The 23292-nt window shown below is 37.0% G+C and overlaps 1 protein-coding gene and 1 long non-coding RNA gene across 4 annotated transcripts in view; one reads left to right on the plus strand and one right to left on the minus strand.

The window, feature by feature from the left end:
• The window catches only part of ZFHX4 (zinc finger homeobox 4), a 180659-nt gene that overhangs the window by 130353 nt on the left and 27014 nt on the right, over nucleotides 1-23292 (minus strand). For all 3 annotated transcript variants that reach the window (XM_013061392.2, XM_045063186.1, XM_045063185.1), the window contains exon 3: nucleotides 23078-23292. This exon is cut by the window's right edge. In XM_013061392.2, the coding sequence (XP_012916846.2) occupies nucleotides 23078-23292 (215 nt within the window). The remainder of the gene's footprint in view (nucleotides 1-23077) is intronic.
• Nucleotides 16813-23292, plus strand: part of LOC106006807 — a 21616-nt gene continuing 15136 nt past the window's right edge. Inside the window, exon 1 of the long non-coding RNA XR_001181081.2 lies at nucleotides 16813-17020. This is a non-coding gene — a long non-coding RNA (uncharacterized LOC106006807). The remainder of the gene's footprint in view (nucleotides 17021-23292) is intronic.

A 23292-nucleotide genomic window follows, 5' to 3' on the forward strand; every position in this document is an offset into this window, starting at 1 on the left:
AACACCAAGCTCTCCTTTGTCACTTTGAAATTTGTTTTCTCCCAGTTACACGGAAGGATTTCTAGCTCTTTCTGACACGCAGTACAAAGATGCACATGGCCTAGCTTCACGTCCCTTTATTATTTCACAGACTTCAGTAAATTCTGCTCTTATTCTTCTCCTTTCGAGATTTATTAATACCAGCTTTTAGTCATCTGTAAACCCATCCATGCTGGCTGCAAGCATTCTTGTTACCCTGATCTGGAGCTTTTCAATCTGTTATATGTCTTTTGGGGTGAAAGGTTCACATCTATAATATTTCTGTTTTGTTCATGCTGATGCAATAGAATTTTATAACATACAACAAAACCCTGGAATCTCAGCAACAGCATATGTAAAACATGTCAGGAGAAAAGGCAAACCCAGGACCACTGTGAAGATAGTGCCAAAGAGGCCCCGTCCTCGAGTCACCTACCCCACGGGAGCACTTTTCCAATTAATTTGAATAATAGGTCACTGAAATTGAACAACAGAAATCATCTTTGCTCTCTAAACTAATGAAAATTAGATATTTTGTACCAAAAGTAAAAGGGAGGACAGTTAATTAAAGGTTTGCCGGAATCATTTCAAGTCACAACTCCCCACTTCGCAGTCTCTCTTCACTCCCCACCAAACAAAACAAAATATTATTAGAGCAGGACCACTGTTTCAGCCTTAATCCCACCCATTTACTGGCTAGATTTATTTAAATTCTTACCAAAAAAAAAAAAAAAATTAAGCTTCAAAGCACAAGGGTTGCACCATATTTCTCCAATAATCTCGATGTTGGCTATCATTACAATTGCACTAAATCTGTAGGGTGAGGAATGTAGTAAAGAATAGAAAATGCTTCCAGACATTCTTCCCAGTTATCTTTTCATTAGGTATATTTGTTCCACTAAAAATTTCTTAATAAAAACAAATGTTTTCTCTAATCAAACCCCTTAAGAACCACCTACAAAAGCAATTTCAGGAAAGGAGGTGGATGTACCCATGCTTTAGCATTAAATTATCTCTGACCTTGAAATATTACCAGAGGCAATGAGGTCATATTCATCATCATAACATTATTTGGAGGTTAAGTCTCTCAAATAAAACTTACATTTTTCTAAAACCTATGAGCATGGTGGAAAATCTTCTAATCATCAAAACCAGAATCACTTATTTCAATAATTAATAGAACTAGTTGTGAATATGAATATTTAAAGAGTCAACACAAAAAGACCTAGATGATTCAAGGTAATCACTTCCGTTAACGATTGGGGGGCTTTCCCAGACTGTGTTAGGAGTCACTAATAACCCATTTCAAACCTGCGACTTGGCAAGGGCCTCATTTCGATGGCCTAATAGTGTCAGGAGCAGATTTCCATGTAAATTATTAAAAAACCATGATAAAGGCCAGTACTGCCACCTGCATTGAAAAAGTGTACGCTCTTCCTTTCGTCTCTTGATTAACATGGGGCTGACTTTCCAATTTGTGGATTAACTCTACCTTTTACTAGTTCTTTTTCACCCACTGATTTCCTGCCTCTTGGCCATTTCTTAGCTCATTTTCATATCCCCCAGAGGGGAAAGAGAGAAAATTAAACTCAAACCTATGGAGTGTGCTCTAATGAAAGGAAAAGGAAGGGACTGGAAACCCCTGGCTGAAATGAGGTTTGGGGATTTTCATACTTGCCTGGGTTCCAGTTAACCTCGGCTATCAAGGAGCTCCTTCATATGAAGTCATTTATCCTTCCCCTCCACAAGACGATTTAACTGTGACCACAGTGGGAAAGCTATTACACCAACCAGAACTTTTCATAAAGTTCCTTAAACAAAATTACGTGGAAGAAGATAAATGAATACAGATCTTGAGACACATATACAGAAGATGCAAAATTTCAGAGGGAAAAAAAAAGAATTTAGAGCACGTATCTGCTCCAACTTCAAAATCATTCGTATGTTGTAGTCAAGAAATGGGGCGTAGCTGCTGAGAATTTATTAATAGGTTTCTGCTTATGTACTGCTTTAACTGATAAAACATCTCAGTCCAAGTCCCTCAAGGGTTAATGCTGCCGGGTGAGTGGAATTCATGAGCGTAATCCTAAACAAGTGAGGTGAAGTTCTATCAGGTCTATTTCAGCGTATCAGGGATTACCGCTAGCTGTCTAATCCTGCTGAGCCTCAGGGAGGAACGTTCTATTGTATTTGAAATCCTGGCCAGGAAAGAACAGAAGGTTAAATGGGTGCCTTGCTCTGTAATCAAATATCACAGGCACTACTTATCTATTCAATGAACAACTGACGTAGAAAATCAATTAAGAACCAAATAGCTTCTTAGGAATTTTTACCCAGAAAGAGGCAAGATTTTTTTTTTTTTTTTTGAAAAATGAGTTTATTTGATAGGTTTTAGAGAAAAATACCACAAATTCTGGAGCTTCTAAAGTTGTTGACCTGGTTTCTAAAATACGTCTTGCCCCGTACTGTTTAGCGCTTTTGTATTTTTTCCTTGTGAAATGGGGGGCATTTCAGGAAAAAGATAACACAATGGAACATAGTTGAGTAAAAGGGAAAGCCATGTAAAATTGATCCCCATAAAACACTGCTAAATCTCATCAGAAGTTCTGAACAATTATGCAAATATATATTATTGTTTCTGTTGAGATTATTTAAATCATTGGCCTCTTCTCAAATACATTCTTCAACACTGCATCATTAATGGAAACATCATGAGCATGGGTTGCGGGGGGAATAACAGTGGCCACAGCTCTAGGGACCTTTGTTCGCAGCAGGAAGAGGTTCCTTTTGGTGGGCTGAAGGCTAACACCACTGTGTCACCGCCCTCATCCTCTACCTATCACTCTGGGTAGATGTCACAGTTCATGCACACACACAAACAGGCTGACCTGGCTAGTTCTTCTGACCTTGGACAGGCCTAAGATCAAATCTAGTTATTAATAATGGGGGAAGTCAAAATGCAATCTTCCAGACACTGGAGAATCGAGCTAGAAAAAATGCAAGAGGGACTCCCTGTCAATAAGAAGCATCATGATGCTAAGGGTTAAAATGTCCATCTGGTCCTGAGCAAGAGTTAAGATAAACTTTTTTTTTTCTTGTTCTGTGAATGCTATTGCGAGAAGTTTGCTCAGGGCCTTTATATGCCCAGCTTATCTGTCCTTACACTTTCAATTATTTTTGGACTCTTTGCTTTATAAGAATTCTTATAAGGTAATCCATTTGCAGGCTAAAGCAGATATAATTGGAAAAAATATTGCCCTTTCATAGCCATGGAAGATACTTTACAAATGGGATGAAATACTCTTAATACCCTCATTGTAGTTCAATGTGCATATAATTTTAACCATGGGTTCTCATTCTCTATAATTGTTATTCTCTATAACTTTCTCTCAGAGTATATCCATAATCTAGGCTAAAAAGGGGAAATATGAAAAAATCATTTAAATGTCTAGGCAAATACAAAATGCGCTACAGTAATAAATGCATTACTCTCTCAAACCACTACTAAAATTAAAGAGGGAATTTCATCTAATATTCCTTCCATAATTTATACAATCATTTCCATGTTCCCAGGTTACAGGCCTCTTGATAAGAGAGTTATTTAACCTTCATGATAATATCAACATTAAGGATTTGGCCAAAATCTCTACTACAGGGCTACCAATAGCTCCTATAAAAGTCCATTTGGAAAATCATCATTAAATTTTAAATTAAATTTTGATTTAAGTACAGTCCCCAAACAACACAACTATAGAAAATGCACTTCTTCAAATCCTGGGAAGAATTTTTTTGTCTGCATTACACATGTAAATTTTTAAAAAGCAATAAAATCTTTCTTTCTCCTGTTTTTTTTAAAAAAAAAAAAAAAAAAAGAATATCCTCTTTGATTTTTATTGTCTGCTGATCACCAAAAATTATTTCTTTGAGAATCTATCTAGTCTAATGTTTCTTAATTTCCTGCATGATGAACTATACTTTTCAGCTCTCTGTGAAGGTCCACTCAAAGGCTTCACACCAACAGGCACGAAGACTTTACATGGTATGCAGAATTATGTTACAATAAACTGCCCCTCTCCTTCAACCTCCTGGTATTTTATATCAGTTGCTTCCTCAAGCAACACAAATCCACTAATGCTTTAATTTGTGACACTGCTAACTGGTATTAACAGATTATGACTATGAAATGTCCTTGCATTTATATTGGCACAGAAGGATGGTATGTTTGTCACAGTAGAGCAAAATGCTTTAGGTCACACAAACATACAATACAGTACTATGTCTTCTACCTAAGCACAAACCTCAAAAGGTTTTATTTTATAGTGCGTTTATAGTACCCTAATGCATGCTCACTGAAATTTACCCTTAAATAACCAAAAACCCAGGGCTCACCCTAGGCAAGGCAGAAAACTTCTGCCCTGATCTACATGGATCATCAGGGCTCAAGGAACTGGTCAAGCCAAAAATATTCGCAAAATCTAGAAATAATTTTCTTTAACCAAATCACCCAGTGATTTTATTAGCGTGACTCTTTCAGTCTGTGGGGAGGGAGCTTGTTTTATTTGGGTCTCTCATGGAACACAGGCTACATGGCCGGTGGGACTCAGATACAGTTTGGGATTGTTAGCTTACAGTATAACCACATTTAAAAATATAGTTCTTGTTCAGAACAGATTGATTACTTCGAAGTGATCTATTAAAAAATGACCCTCCTTTATGAAACAGACAAAGATCCAGTTTTTAACTTGCCAGTAACTAAATAGAGTAACTTTTCCAGAGTAATGTGTTACAGTAATATAGATTCTGCTGCTCATGAAATTGGACACCATATTTATTTGCTTCTTTTTAGCTTTGGTTGTCATTGTAGCTATCAGTATGTATGTATTAGATGATATATTTGGGAGAAAAGAAAAATATGGGATATCATTAGAAGAAAATTGTCAAATTATAGAACATGCAATACACAGATCTCTTTTATAAACTGGATAAAAAAATAGACACACATCTATATCTACACACCTACACACCCATATACCCCTCACATACACACACACTTACCTCACACGTACACACATTTATATCCATATGTATTCAGAGAAACAGAAAGAGAAAATATACACTATTATGAAGTAAAATGCCAAAAACAAATCTCAAAATCTGCCTTCCTAGAATAGCAAGAAAATAAAAAATTGCATAATCATTACAGTGAGTTACAAATGAGTATCCAACCCAGTGAGCCTGTGGAAGTTGACTCTCCTGAGACTTAGAAGATTCCTGTTCAGAAAAGAGACTGCTGCCTGGGGATATCTTCATGTACAAGGAGAGTGGATTTCTGCAACTATGGTGAAGCAAAGCATGATTCCAAAAATTTACCAAAAAAGATATTCTTACAAAATTCAACCCAGGGGCCTTGGATTTTTTTTTTTTTTTAAACTGACTTTTGGATTCTGGAATGGTTTCTTGGCCCAAAAGTTCACTGAAGTGCCAGAACTTCAACAAAAGAACAACTGTTTTGTACAGAAAGATTTTCTTTATAAAGGTTTGTCATTTTTCCTACTGAATCTTTTTTTTTTAATATCAAAACATGTCAGACTCTTGTCCTTAGAGGCAAAACAATGAGCAAGACTCTGTGATGCCTTCCATGATTTCCCTGGACAGAATATGCAGCATCGGCAGACTCTAGCAAAATCCTAGCCTGGGAAAGGAGGAGAATCCGAGAGGACACTAGAAGATGTAGCTTCTCTTCTGAACACAGGAGGAACATATGTGAATGGAGCTGAACTTGGTACGATCACCACGTTCACTATTTTCTCATGCGTCTGTAGATCTCCAGTGACCTTCAACATCTTCCAGCCCTGAGATCCGAAATCACAGAGATTATCAAGATCATCTCTTTGAATGAAGAGATTCCTGGATGAATCCCTAAAGTACATGGCCTTGGAATTAGTATGTTTTAAAAGTTCTAAAGAGTCTAATGATCAGCTTCCTCTCATCCAATCCTCCAAATCATATTCTCAAATACGTCAATTGGATATGCAGCCATCTCTAGCATGCCTTTTCACACGAGCATTTCATGACTCCAAAAAGTTTGAAAGGGCTTGCACTATGATAAAATCTTGGTGGTAAGTGCCTTTTTCTGTATGACAACCAACCTCTAGTGATGTCCATTCTGTTCAGCCACCAGCTGCTCTTTTAAATACCCCAATGCATGGGCACCTGGGTGGCTCAGTAGGTTAAAGCCTCTGCCTTTGGCTCAGGTTGTGATCCCAGGGTCCTGGGATCAAGGCTTGCATCAGGCTCTCTGCAGATGCTTCCTCCTCTCTCTCTGCCTGCCTCCCTGCCTACTTGTGATTTCTCTCTGTCAAATAAATAAAATATAAAGAAAAAAATACCCCAATGCAGTGTCTCATTCAAATTCTCCACTTGTTTCTAAGATTAGAAGTGTCTGACTTATCAATTACCTACATACTAATAATGCAAATAAGTATTCCAGACTTTTAAAAATCTGTATTATTTGTTTACAATAGTAATTAATGATTGCTTTGCCTAATATGTGATTATGTGTTCAAGGCGTATCTCCTCCACTAAGTGTAAGTTCTACTAGTGCAAGACTTGTGTCTTTCTTGTTTGATGTTATATCCTAGTCCCGATCATAGGGCCCGACAAAGTGGGCTCTCAGTAAATGAATAAATGAAACTATTAGTATCAAATAAATAAATAATACACAGGGATTAAAGGATGTAGTTCAGCTGCTTAAATATGATTATTACCCTGTTTCCTGTTTATAAGAAAAATACATAAACATATATTTGTGAATTAAACAAAACAATGGAAAACTGGCAATCTGATCTATGCATAAATACATCAGTAATTTAAGATAAGATCCTTGTTAAAGCTTCAGACAAATTCAGCTCTGAGAACCACAGAAGTGAATGTATTTAGACCAGACCTCAAAGACCATTAATTTAGTGCCAATTTTACTCATAATGGTAACTCAGGACCCATTTTACAGATGAAACAATTATGGTACCAGCCTAAGGGCAAAACTAAAATCAATGCCAGACAGGGAAGCTTTTAACAGTCAGCTGTGAGCTCCACTTACTACTACTTATTTGCAAATTCACACTTGGCAGACTTGAAAACTGGTATTTAAAAGTGTAATACACAGCTCCTTTTCTGCGGGCAAAATTCTAAGAAAGAATGGATATCGAAGTAAAAGCACACAAAAGGATACACAAATAGTTTTTTTTCTATGAGCTATATTTACCCATGTTCGAGTTGATGAGTATAGCTATATTCCTCTTCAAAGCAAATTTCAATTGAAGGCCAATTGGAGAGATAAACTTAAGAATGGCTTTTCAAGAATGACAAGTCCTAATATAATAGTGTAACCAAGTGCTCTTAGAGAAATTAAAAAGGAAAGTGTCTTACCAATAATAAGAAAAGCAGAAGCTATCTCCAACTACAAAAAGCAATGCCCCTAGACTAGATATGCTGACAAGACATGAGTAATATTTTCCACATATAAGAAAAGCTTTCATCTCAGAAGACTTTTTTTTTTAAAGATTTTATTTATTTATTTTAGAGAGAAAGAGAGAGAGTACAAGTGGGCAGAAGGGCAGACAGAGAAGCAGGCTCTCTGCTGAGCAGGGATCCTGATGTGGGGCTCAATCCCAGGACTCTAGGATCATGACCTGAGTCGAAGGCAGAGGCATAACCAACTGAGCCACCCAGGAACCCCTCAAAAGACTTTTTTTAATTAAGATCTACAGAACTCGGTAGAGTGATTTTTTTTTTCCTCTCCATTTACTAATATATTAAATAAGTCACAGAAATGCTTGCCAAAAGCCACGTAAAGAGTGAGAAAGTCAATTGGACACTTTAAGACAGAAAATGCCTACCCTTTCTTTTCTAAACTTTCCTTAAGTTACACAGAAACGCACGGATAGATGTAGACACAGATCTCAGGAAAGACAGATGTGCATTGCTTTCACTGTCTTTCTCTGACACATCACCCACACCTTCTCATCACCCTGCACCCCCAATTTGGTAATAACGGGAAGGTATCAGAAAGTGAGACCTACCTTGTCAATGCTTATTAAACTTGTTAGTATTCATAGACATTAGAGCTGACGTAGGCAATTTCTGTTTTTACTGTGTTTTAATCTCAAGAAAGCAGCTCCAGAGAATCTTTTAGCATGAGATAATATGGGAGCTTATCATGTTTCTTGCACAATTTCTCCTTAATTTTTTTTTCATAGTAAAACAGAAAGGAGAAATTATGCAATGCTATGTTCTAACAGTAGGAACACTGGCAGCCCAACCCCTGACTATACCAGCCCAACCTACCCATGTCAATAGGCTTTATGAAGATCAGAAGGTCTTTGGAAATTGAAAACTTCAAGGAACATTAATAATTGCTGAATAAAATAGGATGATATCTCAATAGCTATAAAATATTAAGACTATTTTACTAGTAACTAATTAGATCAGGTATTTTTAAAAAATTGTATTTCTGCCTTTATACCTACAAAAAGAAAATTCTTCTAGTTAGCTAAAAAAAGTACCAACTAATATTTCAGTTTATCCATTATGAAAACATAAAAATCACACTCACAAACATCACATAGGTGAGGAGGGAGAGGCAAAAGAGAGCAAAAACTCAAATTATACTGATACTATACATTATTTTTCAACAATAGGACAACATCTTTACTGGTGTGAAAGCAAATAACCACTCTCTGTCAAAGTTCTACAAGGCAGGAATCTAATTCTTTCTCCCAATACCACAGGAAATCTAAATATTAACTTTCTAGATGACACAAAGGAGTAAACATTGCTAAAATGTGTTATAGAAAGTACTAAAAATGTCTCTGCAAACTTCTGGAATTCAGAAAGGCTGTTAAACAGGGCAAAATCACAAGTGAAAAAAAGCACAAATAAAAAGCATTATATATTTTCTTCTAAAGACTGGTGAGCTCCTTGAGGACAGGAACTGAATCATATACCCTTTGTGTCTGTCTTACTCACCCTAGGGTTCAGCACAGCCTGTTTTCAATGAACGAGAACAAATAAGCATTTGTGTATTACTAGAACATCAATCTAACAAAACTCCTTCAGTAAATTTAAGTTATCATAAGATATTCCAATTTTGCATTCCCACAAATAAGGAGAATTCAGTTCTAGATATTTTTCAAAGTAAATGCTAAGAACCTCCCCCCCCCACAAAAAAAAAAAGAAAAAAAGAACTTAAGTATATACTGTTACCAGAGATTTTTTCTAATTTGCTATCCCAAACTATCTCAATCTCTATCTACCTCATAATTATTTCTTTTTCTCTCTCAGGGGATTCACATCCTTCTCAAAGATTGACAATTATAATTACACTATCATTTCCATCCCTTCTGCCATGAACAAGACCTTCCACTCCAGGCATCCTTCTCAATGGAAGAGCTTTGTTGTGACACAATGTCCTGTTTAAGACCGTGGGTGCTGGAATCGGTCAAAATGAGTTCAAATCCTGACTCTGTTGTCACTCTTATCAGCTATGTCCTGTTGGATAAATTAAGCTTTCATTGCTTTAATTCATCATCTTCAAAATGGGCATAATAATAGTAATGACTTAATAGGGTTGCTGTTTTAGTTAATGAGTTAGTTATTTTTTTAACTTTAAAAGATGATTATCCACCACCTAATAAGTGCTCAGGAAATGTTAGTGTTAATTTCTTCCCTGAATTCATTGGCCAAAGTAGAGTAGAAGATGCATAAGGTTGGGTGATTTGGGGGGGGGCGGGGAGAAAAGAAAGAAGGAAAAGAAATATTTAAAGAATTAAAGAAAAGGAAGGAGCTGACCAGGTACAAAATAAGAAGTAACTGGCAGAAATGACAGTGAAGTTGACACAGTGACAGCCAATGCAGCAATGCCAATCTTGGATGAATATCAAAGAGAAACAAAAACATATGTCCACAGAAACACGTGTCCACAAATGTTCACAGCCTCGTTACTCCTAATAGCCAAAAAGTAGAAACGCCACTAGCAGAAGAGAGGATTAAGAAAATGCAGTTTATCCATACAATAGAAATCCCATAATAGAAAGCTAAGAAGGCGGGTGAGAGGATGGGGTACCAGGGTGATGGGCGTTAAGGGGGGGCACTTAAGGTAATGAACCCTGGGTGTTATCTGCAATTGATGAATCACTAAATTGTACCCCTATAATATAGCATAGGTTAAGTAAACAACATTTAAATAAATAATTAAAAATAAAATTAAATTAAAAGGTATGAATACAGAGACACACTACAATATGGATGAATTTTGAAAATATTATGCTAAGTGAAAGAAGTCAGTCATAAAGTGCCACATATCATATAGATTCCATTTATATGAAATGCCCAGAACAGGCAAATCTACACAAACTGAAAGCAACTTGTGGCTGCCTAGGGCCAGGAGATCAGGGATAGGATTATTCAGGGGTGGACTAAATTGGACAGGATTTCTTTCTGGAGTGTTGAAAATGCTCTGAAATTGATTGTGTTGATGGCTACATACTTCTGTGACTAGTCTTAAAAAAAACTCCATTTCATTGTGGGGTGCCCGCCTGTCTCAGTTGGGGAAGCATGGGGCTCTTGATCTTAGAGTTGTAAGTTTGAGCCCCACATTGGACATAGAGATTACTTCGAATACCTTTTTTAAAAAATGAAATATTTCATTGTGTAATTTAAATGGTTGGATTGCATGGAATATGAATTCTATATCAATCATATTCAATAAATACAAATTCTATATCGATATATATGCAATTTTTTTAAAACCCACAAAACAGAAGACAACATTCATTGTACTGTTCACATGGTAGATTTTGTAGCATATAACTTTAGTTCCTTCCATTTCTGATTTAGAACTGACTTCTTGAAACCTGTAGTCACATTTTCCTATATAATGTCCTGCTTAATTATTGAGATTGTTGTCTTATTCCATCATTTTTCCACTGTGGACATCATACATTTGATTGTCTTAAGAAGATACTTGTTCTGGTTACCCAGTTCCCTGAGTTTCAAAGATCATTCTGAGTCTAAACGTCTTATGGTATCTGTTGTAACTTTAAGACAAAGAAAAGAATAGAGCACTAATTAGGTAGGCATTCATTTGAGAACACCTTTGCTTTTAAAGATAATTTTTAAAAACACGTAGTGCTTAAGGCTTTGTGAAAGGATATCTGCTCCAATGGGGGACTAGACCCTGCCTTTTTTAAGGAGAAAAAAGGCTTAATGTGCTCCCACAATTAGTAAGGCCATTTACTTTTTGGAAACCTATCACTTTTACCAAATCATATCCTGTTCCCTGAACCTTTGATTAGTCATGTGTACATACAGAACTGATTTCAGTGCTTGCTGACGAGTCTTGCACAACATCATCAAAGGTTTATTATCTCTAGAGACTGAGAACACTTACAATATGCAGGAAGAGATTTCTGCCATTTACTTAAAAACGGAGTAAGTGGGTATTAATGATTAACTTGTGATCTTCATCAATTTTTTAAAAACATGTCTTCATATACTGTATTCTTCTTTCTCTCTTACACACACACACACACGTGTGCTCATGTGCACACACACACACACACACATATGGATGTATGCAATTTTTTCTACAGTTTGAATAAAATAATTATAAGTAGGTGTCCCTGGATATGTACTGAAAACATTACTGGAGTACTGGCATTTTGCCTTTTCAACTACTTAACACATGAGACCTGAATATATCCACATTTTTCTTTTTCTTTTTAAGATTTTATTTATTTATTTGAGAGGGAAAGAGAGAAGCAGACACCCCGCTGAGCAGAGAGCCAACATGGGACTAGATCCCAGGACCCTGAGATCATAACCTGAGCCAAAGGCAGACACTTAACTAACTGAACCACCCAGATGCCCCTATATCCGCATTTTTCTACACCCATTGATAAAGGATTAAATTGTTCACTTTTTGGAAAAGTGTTAACATGTATATCTATGTATGTATATATGTGTTAATTTCCATGTACTTCTGTATCAATGATTTTCCAGTAAGTTATCAAGCCATCATAATTAAAGGGGTAGCCATAGTTCTACAAGAGGGCAGGGCAGGGGGTCATGGGGGAAGGGAGGGGAAAATGAAACAAGATGGGACTGGGGAAGTAGACAACCATAAGAGAATCCTAATCTCAGGAACCCAACTGAGGGTAACTGGGGGGGTGGGGATGGGGTGTTGGGGGATGGCATTGGGGAGGGCATGTGCTATGGAGAGTGCTGTGAAGTGTGTAAGGCTGATGAATCACAGACCTGCACCCCTGAAACAAATAATACATTATATGTTAATTTTAAAAAATAAAGAAAATCTGACTAATAAGCCAAAAAAGAAGAAGGAGGAGGAAGAGGAGGAGGAGAAGGAGAAGAAGCAGCAACAAAATTACCTAGTACGTGTCATAAAGACTTATAAGTAAATACTATACTTGAGGGTCTATCTGGAAACATGTATCTAAAGAATTGTCTATAAAATTAAGCAATTAGGAACACGTTTTTGCATTTATGAGTTGAAGATGGTAATTCTATCCTCTGTGTTGAGAATGAGCACTCTAAAAACTAAGTAATTCTTCATAAAGCCCATCTTGGTTTTTCTAATATTTAAGGAATAACGAGAGCCAATGACCATATTTCTCTGAAAAAAAGTTATTTATGAATTCCCCTTGGGTCTATTTTTCAGGAACTTGGTTATGAGTTTGGTTATTTGGTTATTCTTCTCAGGGAATACTCATCATGGAAAAACTTGGTACAATTGTTCCATCCAAATACGGTTTTTTAAAATTACTTAATGTACTATTAAAAATTATAATAAACAAAAAGTAATAATAACCCAGAACTTGCTTTTAGCCAAATTATTTCTCAAAGGACACTGAGGGGCCTTGGTTTAAAAAGTATGACATAGTAAAGAGGAGACCATTTTCTCCCTTCTAAAGCACGTGTAATAGAGATTCACCAAGCAAACCAAATTCTAAAATGTATATTCTGGTGTTTGCATCATTCCTATTTTGGCATGTTAATTTTATTTTTTAAAACAACACTATTTGGGGCGCCTGGGTGGCTCAGTGGGTTAAAGCCTTTGCCTTCGGCTCAGGTCATGATCCCAGGGTCCTGGGATCGAGCCCCACATCGGGCTCTCTGCTCCGCAGGGAGCCTGCTTCCTCCTCTCTCTCTGCCTGCCTCTCTGCCTACTTGTGATTTCTCTCTCTGTGTCAAATAAATAAAATCTTTAATTAAAAAACAAAACACTATTTATTTGATGTGAAAATTAAGAATCCTCTTTCCCCTCCCCACGTCTGGTGTCACTTACTACTCAGTGGTAAGTGCTAATAGATGTTGAGTTTAAAGGAGATGCCTTGAAAACTGACTCTCTTTCAGAGGTGATGGCAATCAGACTTGCTACCTGATTTCTCACAGTTGAACAATGAATGGTTTTAGGCCCTAAGGACATATGCTGGTGTTATTTTCAGGTGTGCCAAATGAATAGCTAGAAATATCTGAAGCCTTTGAAAGGTACTAGGCATTATAATTATCAGACTGTGCTTGCATGCTTTACACACACACCAGTTACAGATATTGGGAGACTCCGTATTGCTAACAATTCTGTCATTCCCAAACAGAGACAATTCTTGCTTTTCAATAGAAGAACGTTTCATTAATGAAAGTGGTCAACTGCAACAACGTTAATGACTGACACTTTTTTGCAGGAAGAGGCAGCCAGGTTCAGGAACGCAAGATTTTACCCCCAGCATCTCTTAAGTTGAGTCAATGAGAATAATTCTAAGGAGATTTGGGGCTTTACTTTGGAATCATTAACAAAATTTCAAGAAGAGAGAGGAAGGGAATGCATTAGAAACATACAGTAGAGGGGTGCCTGGGTGGCTCAGTGGATTAAGCCTCTGCCTTTAGCTCAGGTCATGATCTCAGGGTCCTGGGATCGAGCCTCGCATCGGGCTCTCCGCTCAGCAGGGAACCTGCTTCCTCCTCTCTCTCTGCCTGCCTCTCCTCTGCCTGCTTGTGATCTCTCTCTGTCAAATAAATAAATAACAAATCTTAAAAAAGAAAAAAAGAAAAGAAACATACAGTGAAAAGAAAATTTCTGGAACCTTGTAACTAAAATGGATGAAAGTAAGAATTGAAAAATAAAAGCAAAATAATAATAATAATAATAATAATCCAAACAAGATATATGTTTTTTTTAAACTAAGTAAGTAAGTAGCAAGTGAATAGGACTCCCTCCAGTAGTTATAAGGATGCCAGGAAAAGGGAATTGAGCTCTGGGCAGAGAGTAGACTGTGCTTTAGTTGTTCCTGTTTAGGAAGTTAAATGCTTAGGGAGGCACATTCCCTCTTTCAGGTCAGCGGGGTACCATTTAGTACATTACTGCTGAAATACCCTGGCGACCTGAATGAATTAATGCCGCTTCCAAAGGTGCTTAACTTGCAAGCCCTGAGAGCTCAGGCACTAGAAGTGATAAATATTCTATTAGTTCTTTCTATTTAATACACCAAACACCCAAAAATGCCAGCAAAAAGAAGTTTCTTGAAAGGGAAAGAATTCCACTGTGGCAAGAGATACTCAGGCAACAATTTTAACCAGCAGTTGCTCCTTTCCACTTGTCGGTGACCCAACAGGTGTGAAGTTCATCATTCTAGCTGGCTATGTTCACACTGGCCAGCTCTTGCGTCACATCATATCTGCAGGGTCTTTAAGGGAATCTGCTAACTTGAAGGAATAAGAGTGGGCTCCGAAATGATTAAGCCCTAGACAAAACTGTTATGTTTGCCTCGGGCACTCTGGCCTTCCTTTTCCTTTCCCACTCTCTGCTCTTCCTATCCTCAAGTGCAATGGAAAGTTTTCTTATTAACAGAGCCTCATAATGTGGGCTAGAACTCAAGCACAGGCCCTTACCGTCTGTGAGGACTTGAGCAAGGTATTTTGTTCTGAATCTCAATTTCCCATATGTCAAAATGGGAACAGTAACACATAACGGTTAGGAAGAGTAAAATCAGATAATACAAAGGAAAAGTCTAACTTCTTATGATTGTTGTCAGCCTATGTCCTCTTTTTAAATAGATAAATGGAAGTCAATTATCCATATGGTTTTATCTTTGACAGAATATTTGGCATCAGAAGAGGGGATATTATTGGTAAGATATCGTCCCAGTATCTCATCAATCATACATAGACAATAAATTGCCAAATCTATTTATAAATGAAGCTCTTCTTGACACAGGACACAATCATGGATGAAAAAATCAATATTTTAAAACTTTAAAAGCTTCCCTCCCAAACCTGAGTTAAGCAGTACAGTTGGACCTATCAATAACTCATTTCTTTCCATCTTCAGCTCTGCATTCCACTAATTTTATCAGCAGATAACCAGAGACATAGAATTTTTCAACTTTAACCTTCCTCTACATTACTCTTTAAAAGATTGCCTAATGGGAAAACACAACCTTGACATTTATTCTGTAAGCAACAAGAAGGGAGAGTTGCATATTCTATGCTACCTAATGTTTCCACTCAAAGAAGGGCTTTAGGAAAATATGAATCAATAAAGTATTGTGTGTATGGCCCAATATACTTTTATATTGACATGTACATATTTAATATAATACATATATTATACTCAAAGCTACAAAAGTATTTTTCCTTAAAGATAAGGAAACTAGAATATTAATATAAGATTATAAAACCACGTGAAACAAAATGTTGCCACATGTAACTGTTATTATCTAGGATAATAACAATCTTGTCCTTGTAATAATTTTTCTTGAAGGAGAACTCTGACAGTATTATAAACTGAACTCACAAAGATTCTTCAAAAGTCAAACTGAATTAGCATCCTGATCCTATAAGGGGGTTGACTGACATTGTAATCTAACATTTTGCATTCTTTATTAAGTGGTTTTCTTCTTCATTTTCTAGGTCATACATCAGTAGCATCATCCTCACGTATGAAGAAACCATAAATGTGCCAACTATTAGAAAAGCTCTGTACTGCCTTAAATTCTCACCATGACCCTTGTCTAAAACTGATCAATAAAGTCTTGCAATGCAAGACAGCAACAAGAAGTCGAGATGATCAAGTGACAGTGCCCTACAACTACTGATGACCCAACAGAGCAGTCACACTCAGTCCTTTGACCAGCCACTGTCAAATAAAAGCATGGAAGCTTTTGATGGCTAGTGTATGGGGTCCAAACCTTAATTTTATTACTCCCCCTGCCACTGGAAGAACAGAGTGAGCTTGGAAGCATCACCCTAGAGAAGATGGCTTACACCCTACCATATTAATGGGACACAACTTCCATCAACAGAGACCATGAGCTGGCACACAGTAAGTGTTCAATCAATGCTTCTGTGTCTATGAGAAGTATAAAACTTGGGGTATCATTCAGGTATTCTGCAAACAGAACACCAGCCCTTGGGCCCCTACCAATCCCCACATTCCTCTGAGGTTATAGGATCTGTGAAGATGCTTCTTCATAGGCTATGGAGGGCTGGGCCTCCATCGCTGCTCTTACTTGAATAAGTTTTATCGTCAAGAGCTCTCCTGAAATACACTGATAATTTGGGAAAAGTGCCTTTTAAGGCTTGAATTATCTGAATAATGAACAAATCTCCACGTCTAATTGAACTCAGCCTGAGCATAGGCTCAGACTCAAAGCAAACTTGGTAAAGCATTTCCAGTAGAACTCAGGCAGGCCAGATGTTCTGGAAGCAGAACCACGGTCATTATGCACATGCCAGCTCCTCCCCACTCCACCCCGGGCCAAGACCCTTTCAGCAGCGCGAGGCCTGGTTAACATATGACTCTGGCTGCATTACCGCGTGGCATCCTAGCACCCATTTGAACATTTCAGCAACTTTAAACAAGCTCCACTGACAGGGACTATTACACTGAAGCCAAAGAAGCACACGGAAAGAGCACATTAATTATGAGGTAACACCTTTGTCTGCATTACCTAAATGACCTCGGGGCGGGTGACGCATCAGCGATTTACTACTTTTGGTTAAACCATACCTACACCTCACATGAGACAGAATGAACACAAGTTACACAAAAACCATAATATAAGTCATAAAGTATGACTTGACATGGTCCTGAGGTGAAGTGAATAGTAGTGTCAAATTTTTTACTGTGTTTCTGAGATGAGAGGCTGTTTGATGTGTGGGAGGCAGTGTGGGTTCGGAAGGAGGTAAGTGAGGGAAGCTCTCAAAGTGGGGCTCTGCCCTACCCAATCCCCATCCCTGGCAACATCACTACACCCCCTCACACATTCGAATATTTATCCAGTTTGAGCAGTTCCTTCAAAACAGAATGCACCCAGGAAAAGACTTGAAAGTCATTTACACCTTTGGCTGCACTATTCTGCTTTTATGAAACGGCTGCTTTCCCCTTAATTAAGAGAATGCTAGTTTTCTTTGGGGAATTAGATGGGTAATCCTGCAACATGGAGCACTTCCATGAAGAGAAGATCCAGGTGGGATAAAACAGTAAGGATTTCAGAGAAACAGAGAAGAGCATACTAGCGTGTGCCTGACGTGTTGGGAGATGGTAGCGCTGGTCAAGGAAAGACACGCCAAAGATAAAATGGGAAGGTTCCTTTGCACACTTGGCTTTCTCAAAATTTTGTCTGGGTTGGTTAACAATTTCACACACTAAAAATCACTTTATCAGTTCTGACATGGATGTAGTAACTTGCTAATGCCTGGTCTAAAGTAATCCATTTAGGGGCTGACGTGCATTAACATACACATTTTATATTTGGATAGACAGACTTTTAGTGATTTTTTTTTTCCAGGGGCGTACAAAGAGGTTCTCAGTTCACAATGTAATATAGTACTTGCCACGGGAAAGCAGTGAGAAAGTCCCTATTTGTGCTGGAGTAGCCGTCCTGTAACACATAGCTACGCTTCAGCAAATGTCAGGCTTAAAAACAGAAGGAGACATAGCAGATAGGGTTGGCCAATTACACTGCAATCTGAAAACAGCAGTGATTTATTAGTTGCTATTAGCTAACCAGCTCCTCTCTATTTGATCTGCGTATTTATTAGTTATAAGTATTATGGAAGCACACATTATTGTTCCACCACAGAAACTGATTTTTTTTCAACCTCTGCCTTGTCTTTTCATATGAAAACACAATAGAATAATTTGAGTTGTGATTACTTTTTTAAAAAGAAATCCTGCAACCGGAATTAAATTTCATAGTGCATTTCAACCTTGAAAGAAACATAAATCTGAAACTAATACCAAAAAGTATAAAAAATTTCCATATTCAGGTTAAAGTTTGGCAACAGAAAAGAATAACTTTTGTTTATCTCTGAAAACAGCTTTCTTCATCTAAACAAATGACTAGAATAAGATTAAGAAAAACCTGTTTTGGTTTCTTAGATACACACACATATTCCAATTTCCTTCTGCACAATGACTTTTATGCAAATGCGTACCACACAATCTCCTGACCTCTTTTACCATCACACCGGGACAATGACAGTTCAATAATTGAAACGGTACATATCTGGTGTATTTGATTTTAAATTGCAAAGTTGGACCCAGGCCTATTGAAATGAAAATGCTTGTGATTCTTTGTTAATTCCAAACTGATCGGGTTATTATTTCCTACTAGTTAAAAAAAAAATGTAGGTGAAGCTAATTATTCCATATTTTATTTCCTTGCCACATACTTTTCCCAACGTGGTTCTTTGCATTCTCTTCTGTGACCCTCCCCCACACCTTGATTTTAGTTCTTAACCCGGATGCTTTCATCCATAACATGGATAATGAGAAAACTCCAAAAATGTTCCTTGGGGGAATGTTACACTAAAAGTTACCTAGGACTAAATCCCATGTGTGTTCTTTTGCTCACCATGGAGACAAGAGATTCATTCACTGTTCTCAGCCAATTTGAAATCCAAATATGAAAATAGCATTATGGAATTCAGACAGACTATTCTGCTTCACTACTAGCAGATGCAGGAAGGAAAAAGGCTGGTATGATTAAGCTTTTGACTTTGAACCAGCAAAGCTGTGAACACCTCACTTAAAAATACATATAATATTATAAGAGCAGCTGACGTGCAGGTGTGGCGAGAGGATTTGCAAGCCCTACCTAGGATGGGGGTAAACCAATCAGCTAGCTGGAAAAGTCTTGTCCGTTCTGAGCCAAGAATAAACTTAACTGTAAAACTGAAATATGGCCAAAGTCGTTATTTGTTCTTCTGAGGCTTGAATATGTAGTGCTAAGTGGTTTCCGTTATAACTTTTTACTCAATTCTTTAGAAAAAGTTGGGGATCATTTAAGGAAGAGACCGATTGTAATGCATTTAATTTTTTTTTTTTTAATGAGGGTTGGAAGTAACAAGGTTTCTTTAATACTTACCTCAGGCTATTTACTTATTCATCCTACAAATATTGAGGATGTATTCTGTGAATACCAACTAACAAGAATTTGTAGAGGACGCAAAGGTGTGAAGTTAGAAGAATATAATCAAATCCAATAAAGTGGTTAGCTAAGACACACTGCCTTCACATCCTATCCAGATCTGGATGTTGATGTAGGTACACGTACGTGCACACTTTACCTTACGACAATGACGGTAGCTATCTATGCACTCAGTATTCGTTAATCTCACTTAAATACACTTTTATACATGGAAGGAGAAGATTAGGGACAATCTGTAGTTTCATTTTATTGTTTTAAATTCCTAGACCAATTTTGCTTCACCATTAAAATTTCTGGAGGAAAAATCAAAATTGAATAGTGCTCAGGGCTTCAGAGAATTCTGCTTGAAGAAGGGAGTAAGATTTCCTTAACAATAACAAAATTCCTTTTTTAAAAAATTCTAAGGAAAATAATGCTGCCAAAAAAATGAATACAGCTTTGTTTGTTTTTGCAGTCATAGTTAGCAATAGACATAAAGGTATTCTTTTTTAAGTCCATATGGAAAGATCATCAACACATTCTGCCTCTCGGTCCTTTGCCAAAATACCATAACCCGCAAGCCTTCTACCTTAAACATAAAAGGAAAGGTGTTGTTCTGGTCAAATAAAGAAATAATTTTTACTAGCATACGTCTAATGTTAAAGCTGCCTAAATCCTGCCAAATACATTAAAACAACATCTGTAAAACAGATTTTCATTAAATTGATCAGTTTAAAGTTAAGCAGCTAGGCAGATGATGCTTTTAAGCTAACCCTTAACCTTTAACCTTTAACCTCCTTAAACTGGAATAAGGACACCCACTTCTTTTCATAATACTGCTCCAGGTTGACAATGAAAGAGGTGAAGTGGTCTATTCAAATTGAACGGACACATCACCACATTTAGAGTGTTATGAATCAATATGTTGTCAATAACAAGGAAAGCTGTTTTCTCACAGCTCTGTATTTGTCTTAAAACTGCTACTTGTCACTTTCCCTTAAAGTCTGAATAATTCACGATGCAAAATGATGTAAATTAAACTCCTAATGAAAATGAATTTTATATAGGAGATTATTGTCTAGTCATTAACTCAGAAACTATTTTAAGTCTAATTTTAATATTTTAGCCTATTACAAACCATCATTTTTTTTTTCCCAGGCCCAGGCCAATTTGTTAAGTTCTCATTTAAAAGCAATTAATGTTACTTATGAAGCAATTTCATTTTGCTGACACAAGCCAACCAAGCTTGCTAATATTCTCATTACTACACTTGAAAATCCTCTATATCTGACTCAGACAGTTTCTGTAAATCAGTTTCAAAAAGGCACCCTCAACACACTACTACTCTGGAGTATTTTCCTAGTTACTACTAGAAATAATGAATGCCCCTTGAAGGATAATACAAAATAATATAGTTCGATTGTCCAATACCCAGTTTCAGTAGCTCAAATATTTATCTCCTCAATCTTCTTTTAATTCAAGGTAAGTTTGTTTGAAGTATGTTTTTGTTTGTTGGTGGACCATTTTTTAGACACTAGCCTGCAAAGACACTTGAGCATTTAAGAGATAAGCAAATAAAGAAGAGGGGGGGACAAGTACATTTTTATAGGACTTTATAACATTGTTAAGGGAAGAGTACATCTATTCTTTCGTTCTGGGATCTCAAGCTCTCTCTGCTTTAAAGCCTTCTTTATAAACAAGCTTTTATCTCATTTGGTTGTTACATTCGAAGGCAATATCCAACTCCCCCTGAAAAGAAACTTCAACACTAACTCTGACACTTAGCAAATTGCTCTGCAGATAGTGAGGGAGATCAACTCATAGTCAAGGAAAGGATGAATAAACTTAACAGCCACAGATACACACACGTTTAAATAATCATCAAACAATTAGATAAAACAACCTTTCCTGAGAAAATAAACAGTAACACTCTACCTTTCTTTAGCTTCCCACATGAGATCAATAAAATAGAAAAATTTGTACATTTATATCTTCTATTCACAACATGTTAATTTAAAGTGTTAGAGGAGCTGCGTGAATATAAACAGTTCATGAATATTCTATATAGCTCCCAGGGTCGAGATCTATTATTTATACAAACCTAATGTTTGTTTTTTTCGCCCAGGTATTCTAAAAGTTTTAATAGGTCAGGTATCAACAGGAAAAAAAAAAAAAAAGAGTTGACAACCGAATGGTAAAGCCTATGAATTATAATACAATTAATCCTGTATATTATATTTCCAATAGCATTGACTTAGAAGCTTGCCATCTTACACTGGGCTGCTACTCCCCTCAAACTGTGTAACCTAAATCTAACGCTTTCGTTATTGATCCACAGAGCACTGATATCACAGGAACAATGTTACAGATTCTCATGCCACGTCCACAGGTTTTTACGCTCAGTACGTCAATCTAGAATTTGAACTTCAAGAAACAACCCAAACTAACAGTGCCAGCCCCAATACAAATAAGTAATTCCAGCACCTGATCTAGAGATGCACAATCTACCCTTTTTGCTGTGTGTTTATAGTTTGAAATAGTATTAGAAAAGCCATAGGTATTATACTCGCTGGTTGACTCCTGATAGTAGAGTTATCACTGATTTCTAGTATAAATCAATAGATAACACTTGCAAAATGGATTTTGTAATCATATTTACAGCTTGTTACAATGACTAATGGTTTGCAATATTTTCTGAATTTTAATATCCTCTAGACAAAAGAACTTTTTAATAAGTTACCAAGTTATTCATCATAGAAATGAATCTGTTACATTTGTACAAGAACCAAGACAATCAAGCCAATCCAGTAAACAAACTCACAAAATAAATTAACCAGTAATTAGGGTTTAGAAAAAGTCAAGACAAGTTGTGTAATAAATGGTGCTCACCAGTTGCCCATAGTCATCACATCTGCATAGTCCTTTCCAGCAAAGATAAATGTATATTTGCCATTTAATGAACATTTTTATTCGCGCCACACCCAGTGGAGGAATAAAAACATTACTAGCTGGGAAAGGTCATGCAAAAAACCACTGAGTTAAAGAGAAGACTTTCAACTGATGCTAAGGGAGAGTGTGTTTACTCAAAATTTACAGAAAAACAACAGAACACACACACACACACAGTCTAGATCGCCCCTGCTTGACACCAAACAAAAGACATTCACGAAGTGGCACAGTTTTTGTGATCTGTTCCCTATAACCATTAACACTTAGCCAAGAGCGATGCTATGTTTTTTTTTTTTTAATTAATCAATAAAAGGGGGATAGCAATATTATTTTATATGTGAAAATGCTCAGAAGGTTATTGCATTTCTGGGAAGCCAGTAAAGCAATCCATGCCACTGAGATAGGTATAAAAGCGACATATGGCAAATCTTTTAAATAAACTCTCCAATTGCGTGTATCTCACAATATGTTTAGTCATGTTAAGCAGAAACTGTGTACCTTGCCCTTCTATTTTTTCCCTCTCTCTCTTTTTTTCCTTAACTTGCAGATTCGTGCTCCAAGCTCTGAAACAGTTAATCCCCTTTCTCTACTCTGTGCCAACAGAAATGGATGTCCCTGCTTACCTTGTAGAGCTTCAGGGCCGCCTCATGCCTGTGATTGGTGGTATGCAAGCGTAATTTATCCACACTGTTGGTGTAGTAGTCACAGGCATTACATTTCAGGTGAACGGGGTTGCCAATGGCAATGCACTTCAGCCTCCACTCATTGTTTTTGCCCCCTTCTTTAATGTGAGCCACCAGTTGATATTTCTGCATATGTTTATCAGTCTTGCAGTGGA

Source organism: Mustela putorius, unplaced genomic scaffold (genome assembly GCF_011764305.1).
Source record: "Mustela putorius furo isolate JIRA1106 unplaced genomic scaffold, ASM1176430v1.1 tig00003846_pilon_pilon_pilon, whole genome shotgun sequence".
Taxonomy (NCBI): domain Eukaryota; kingdom Metazoa; phylum Chordata; class Mammalia; order Carnivora; family Mustelidae; genus Mustela; species Mustela putorius.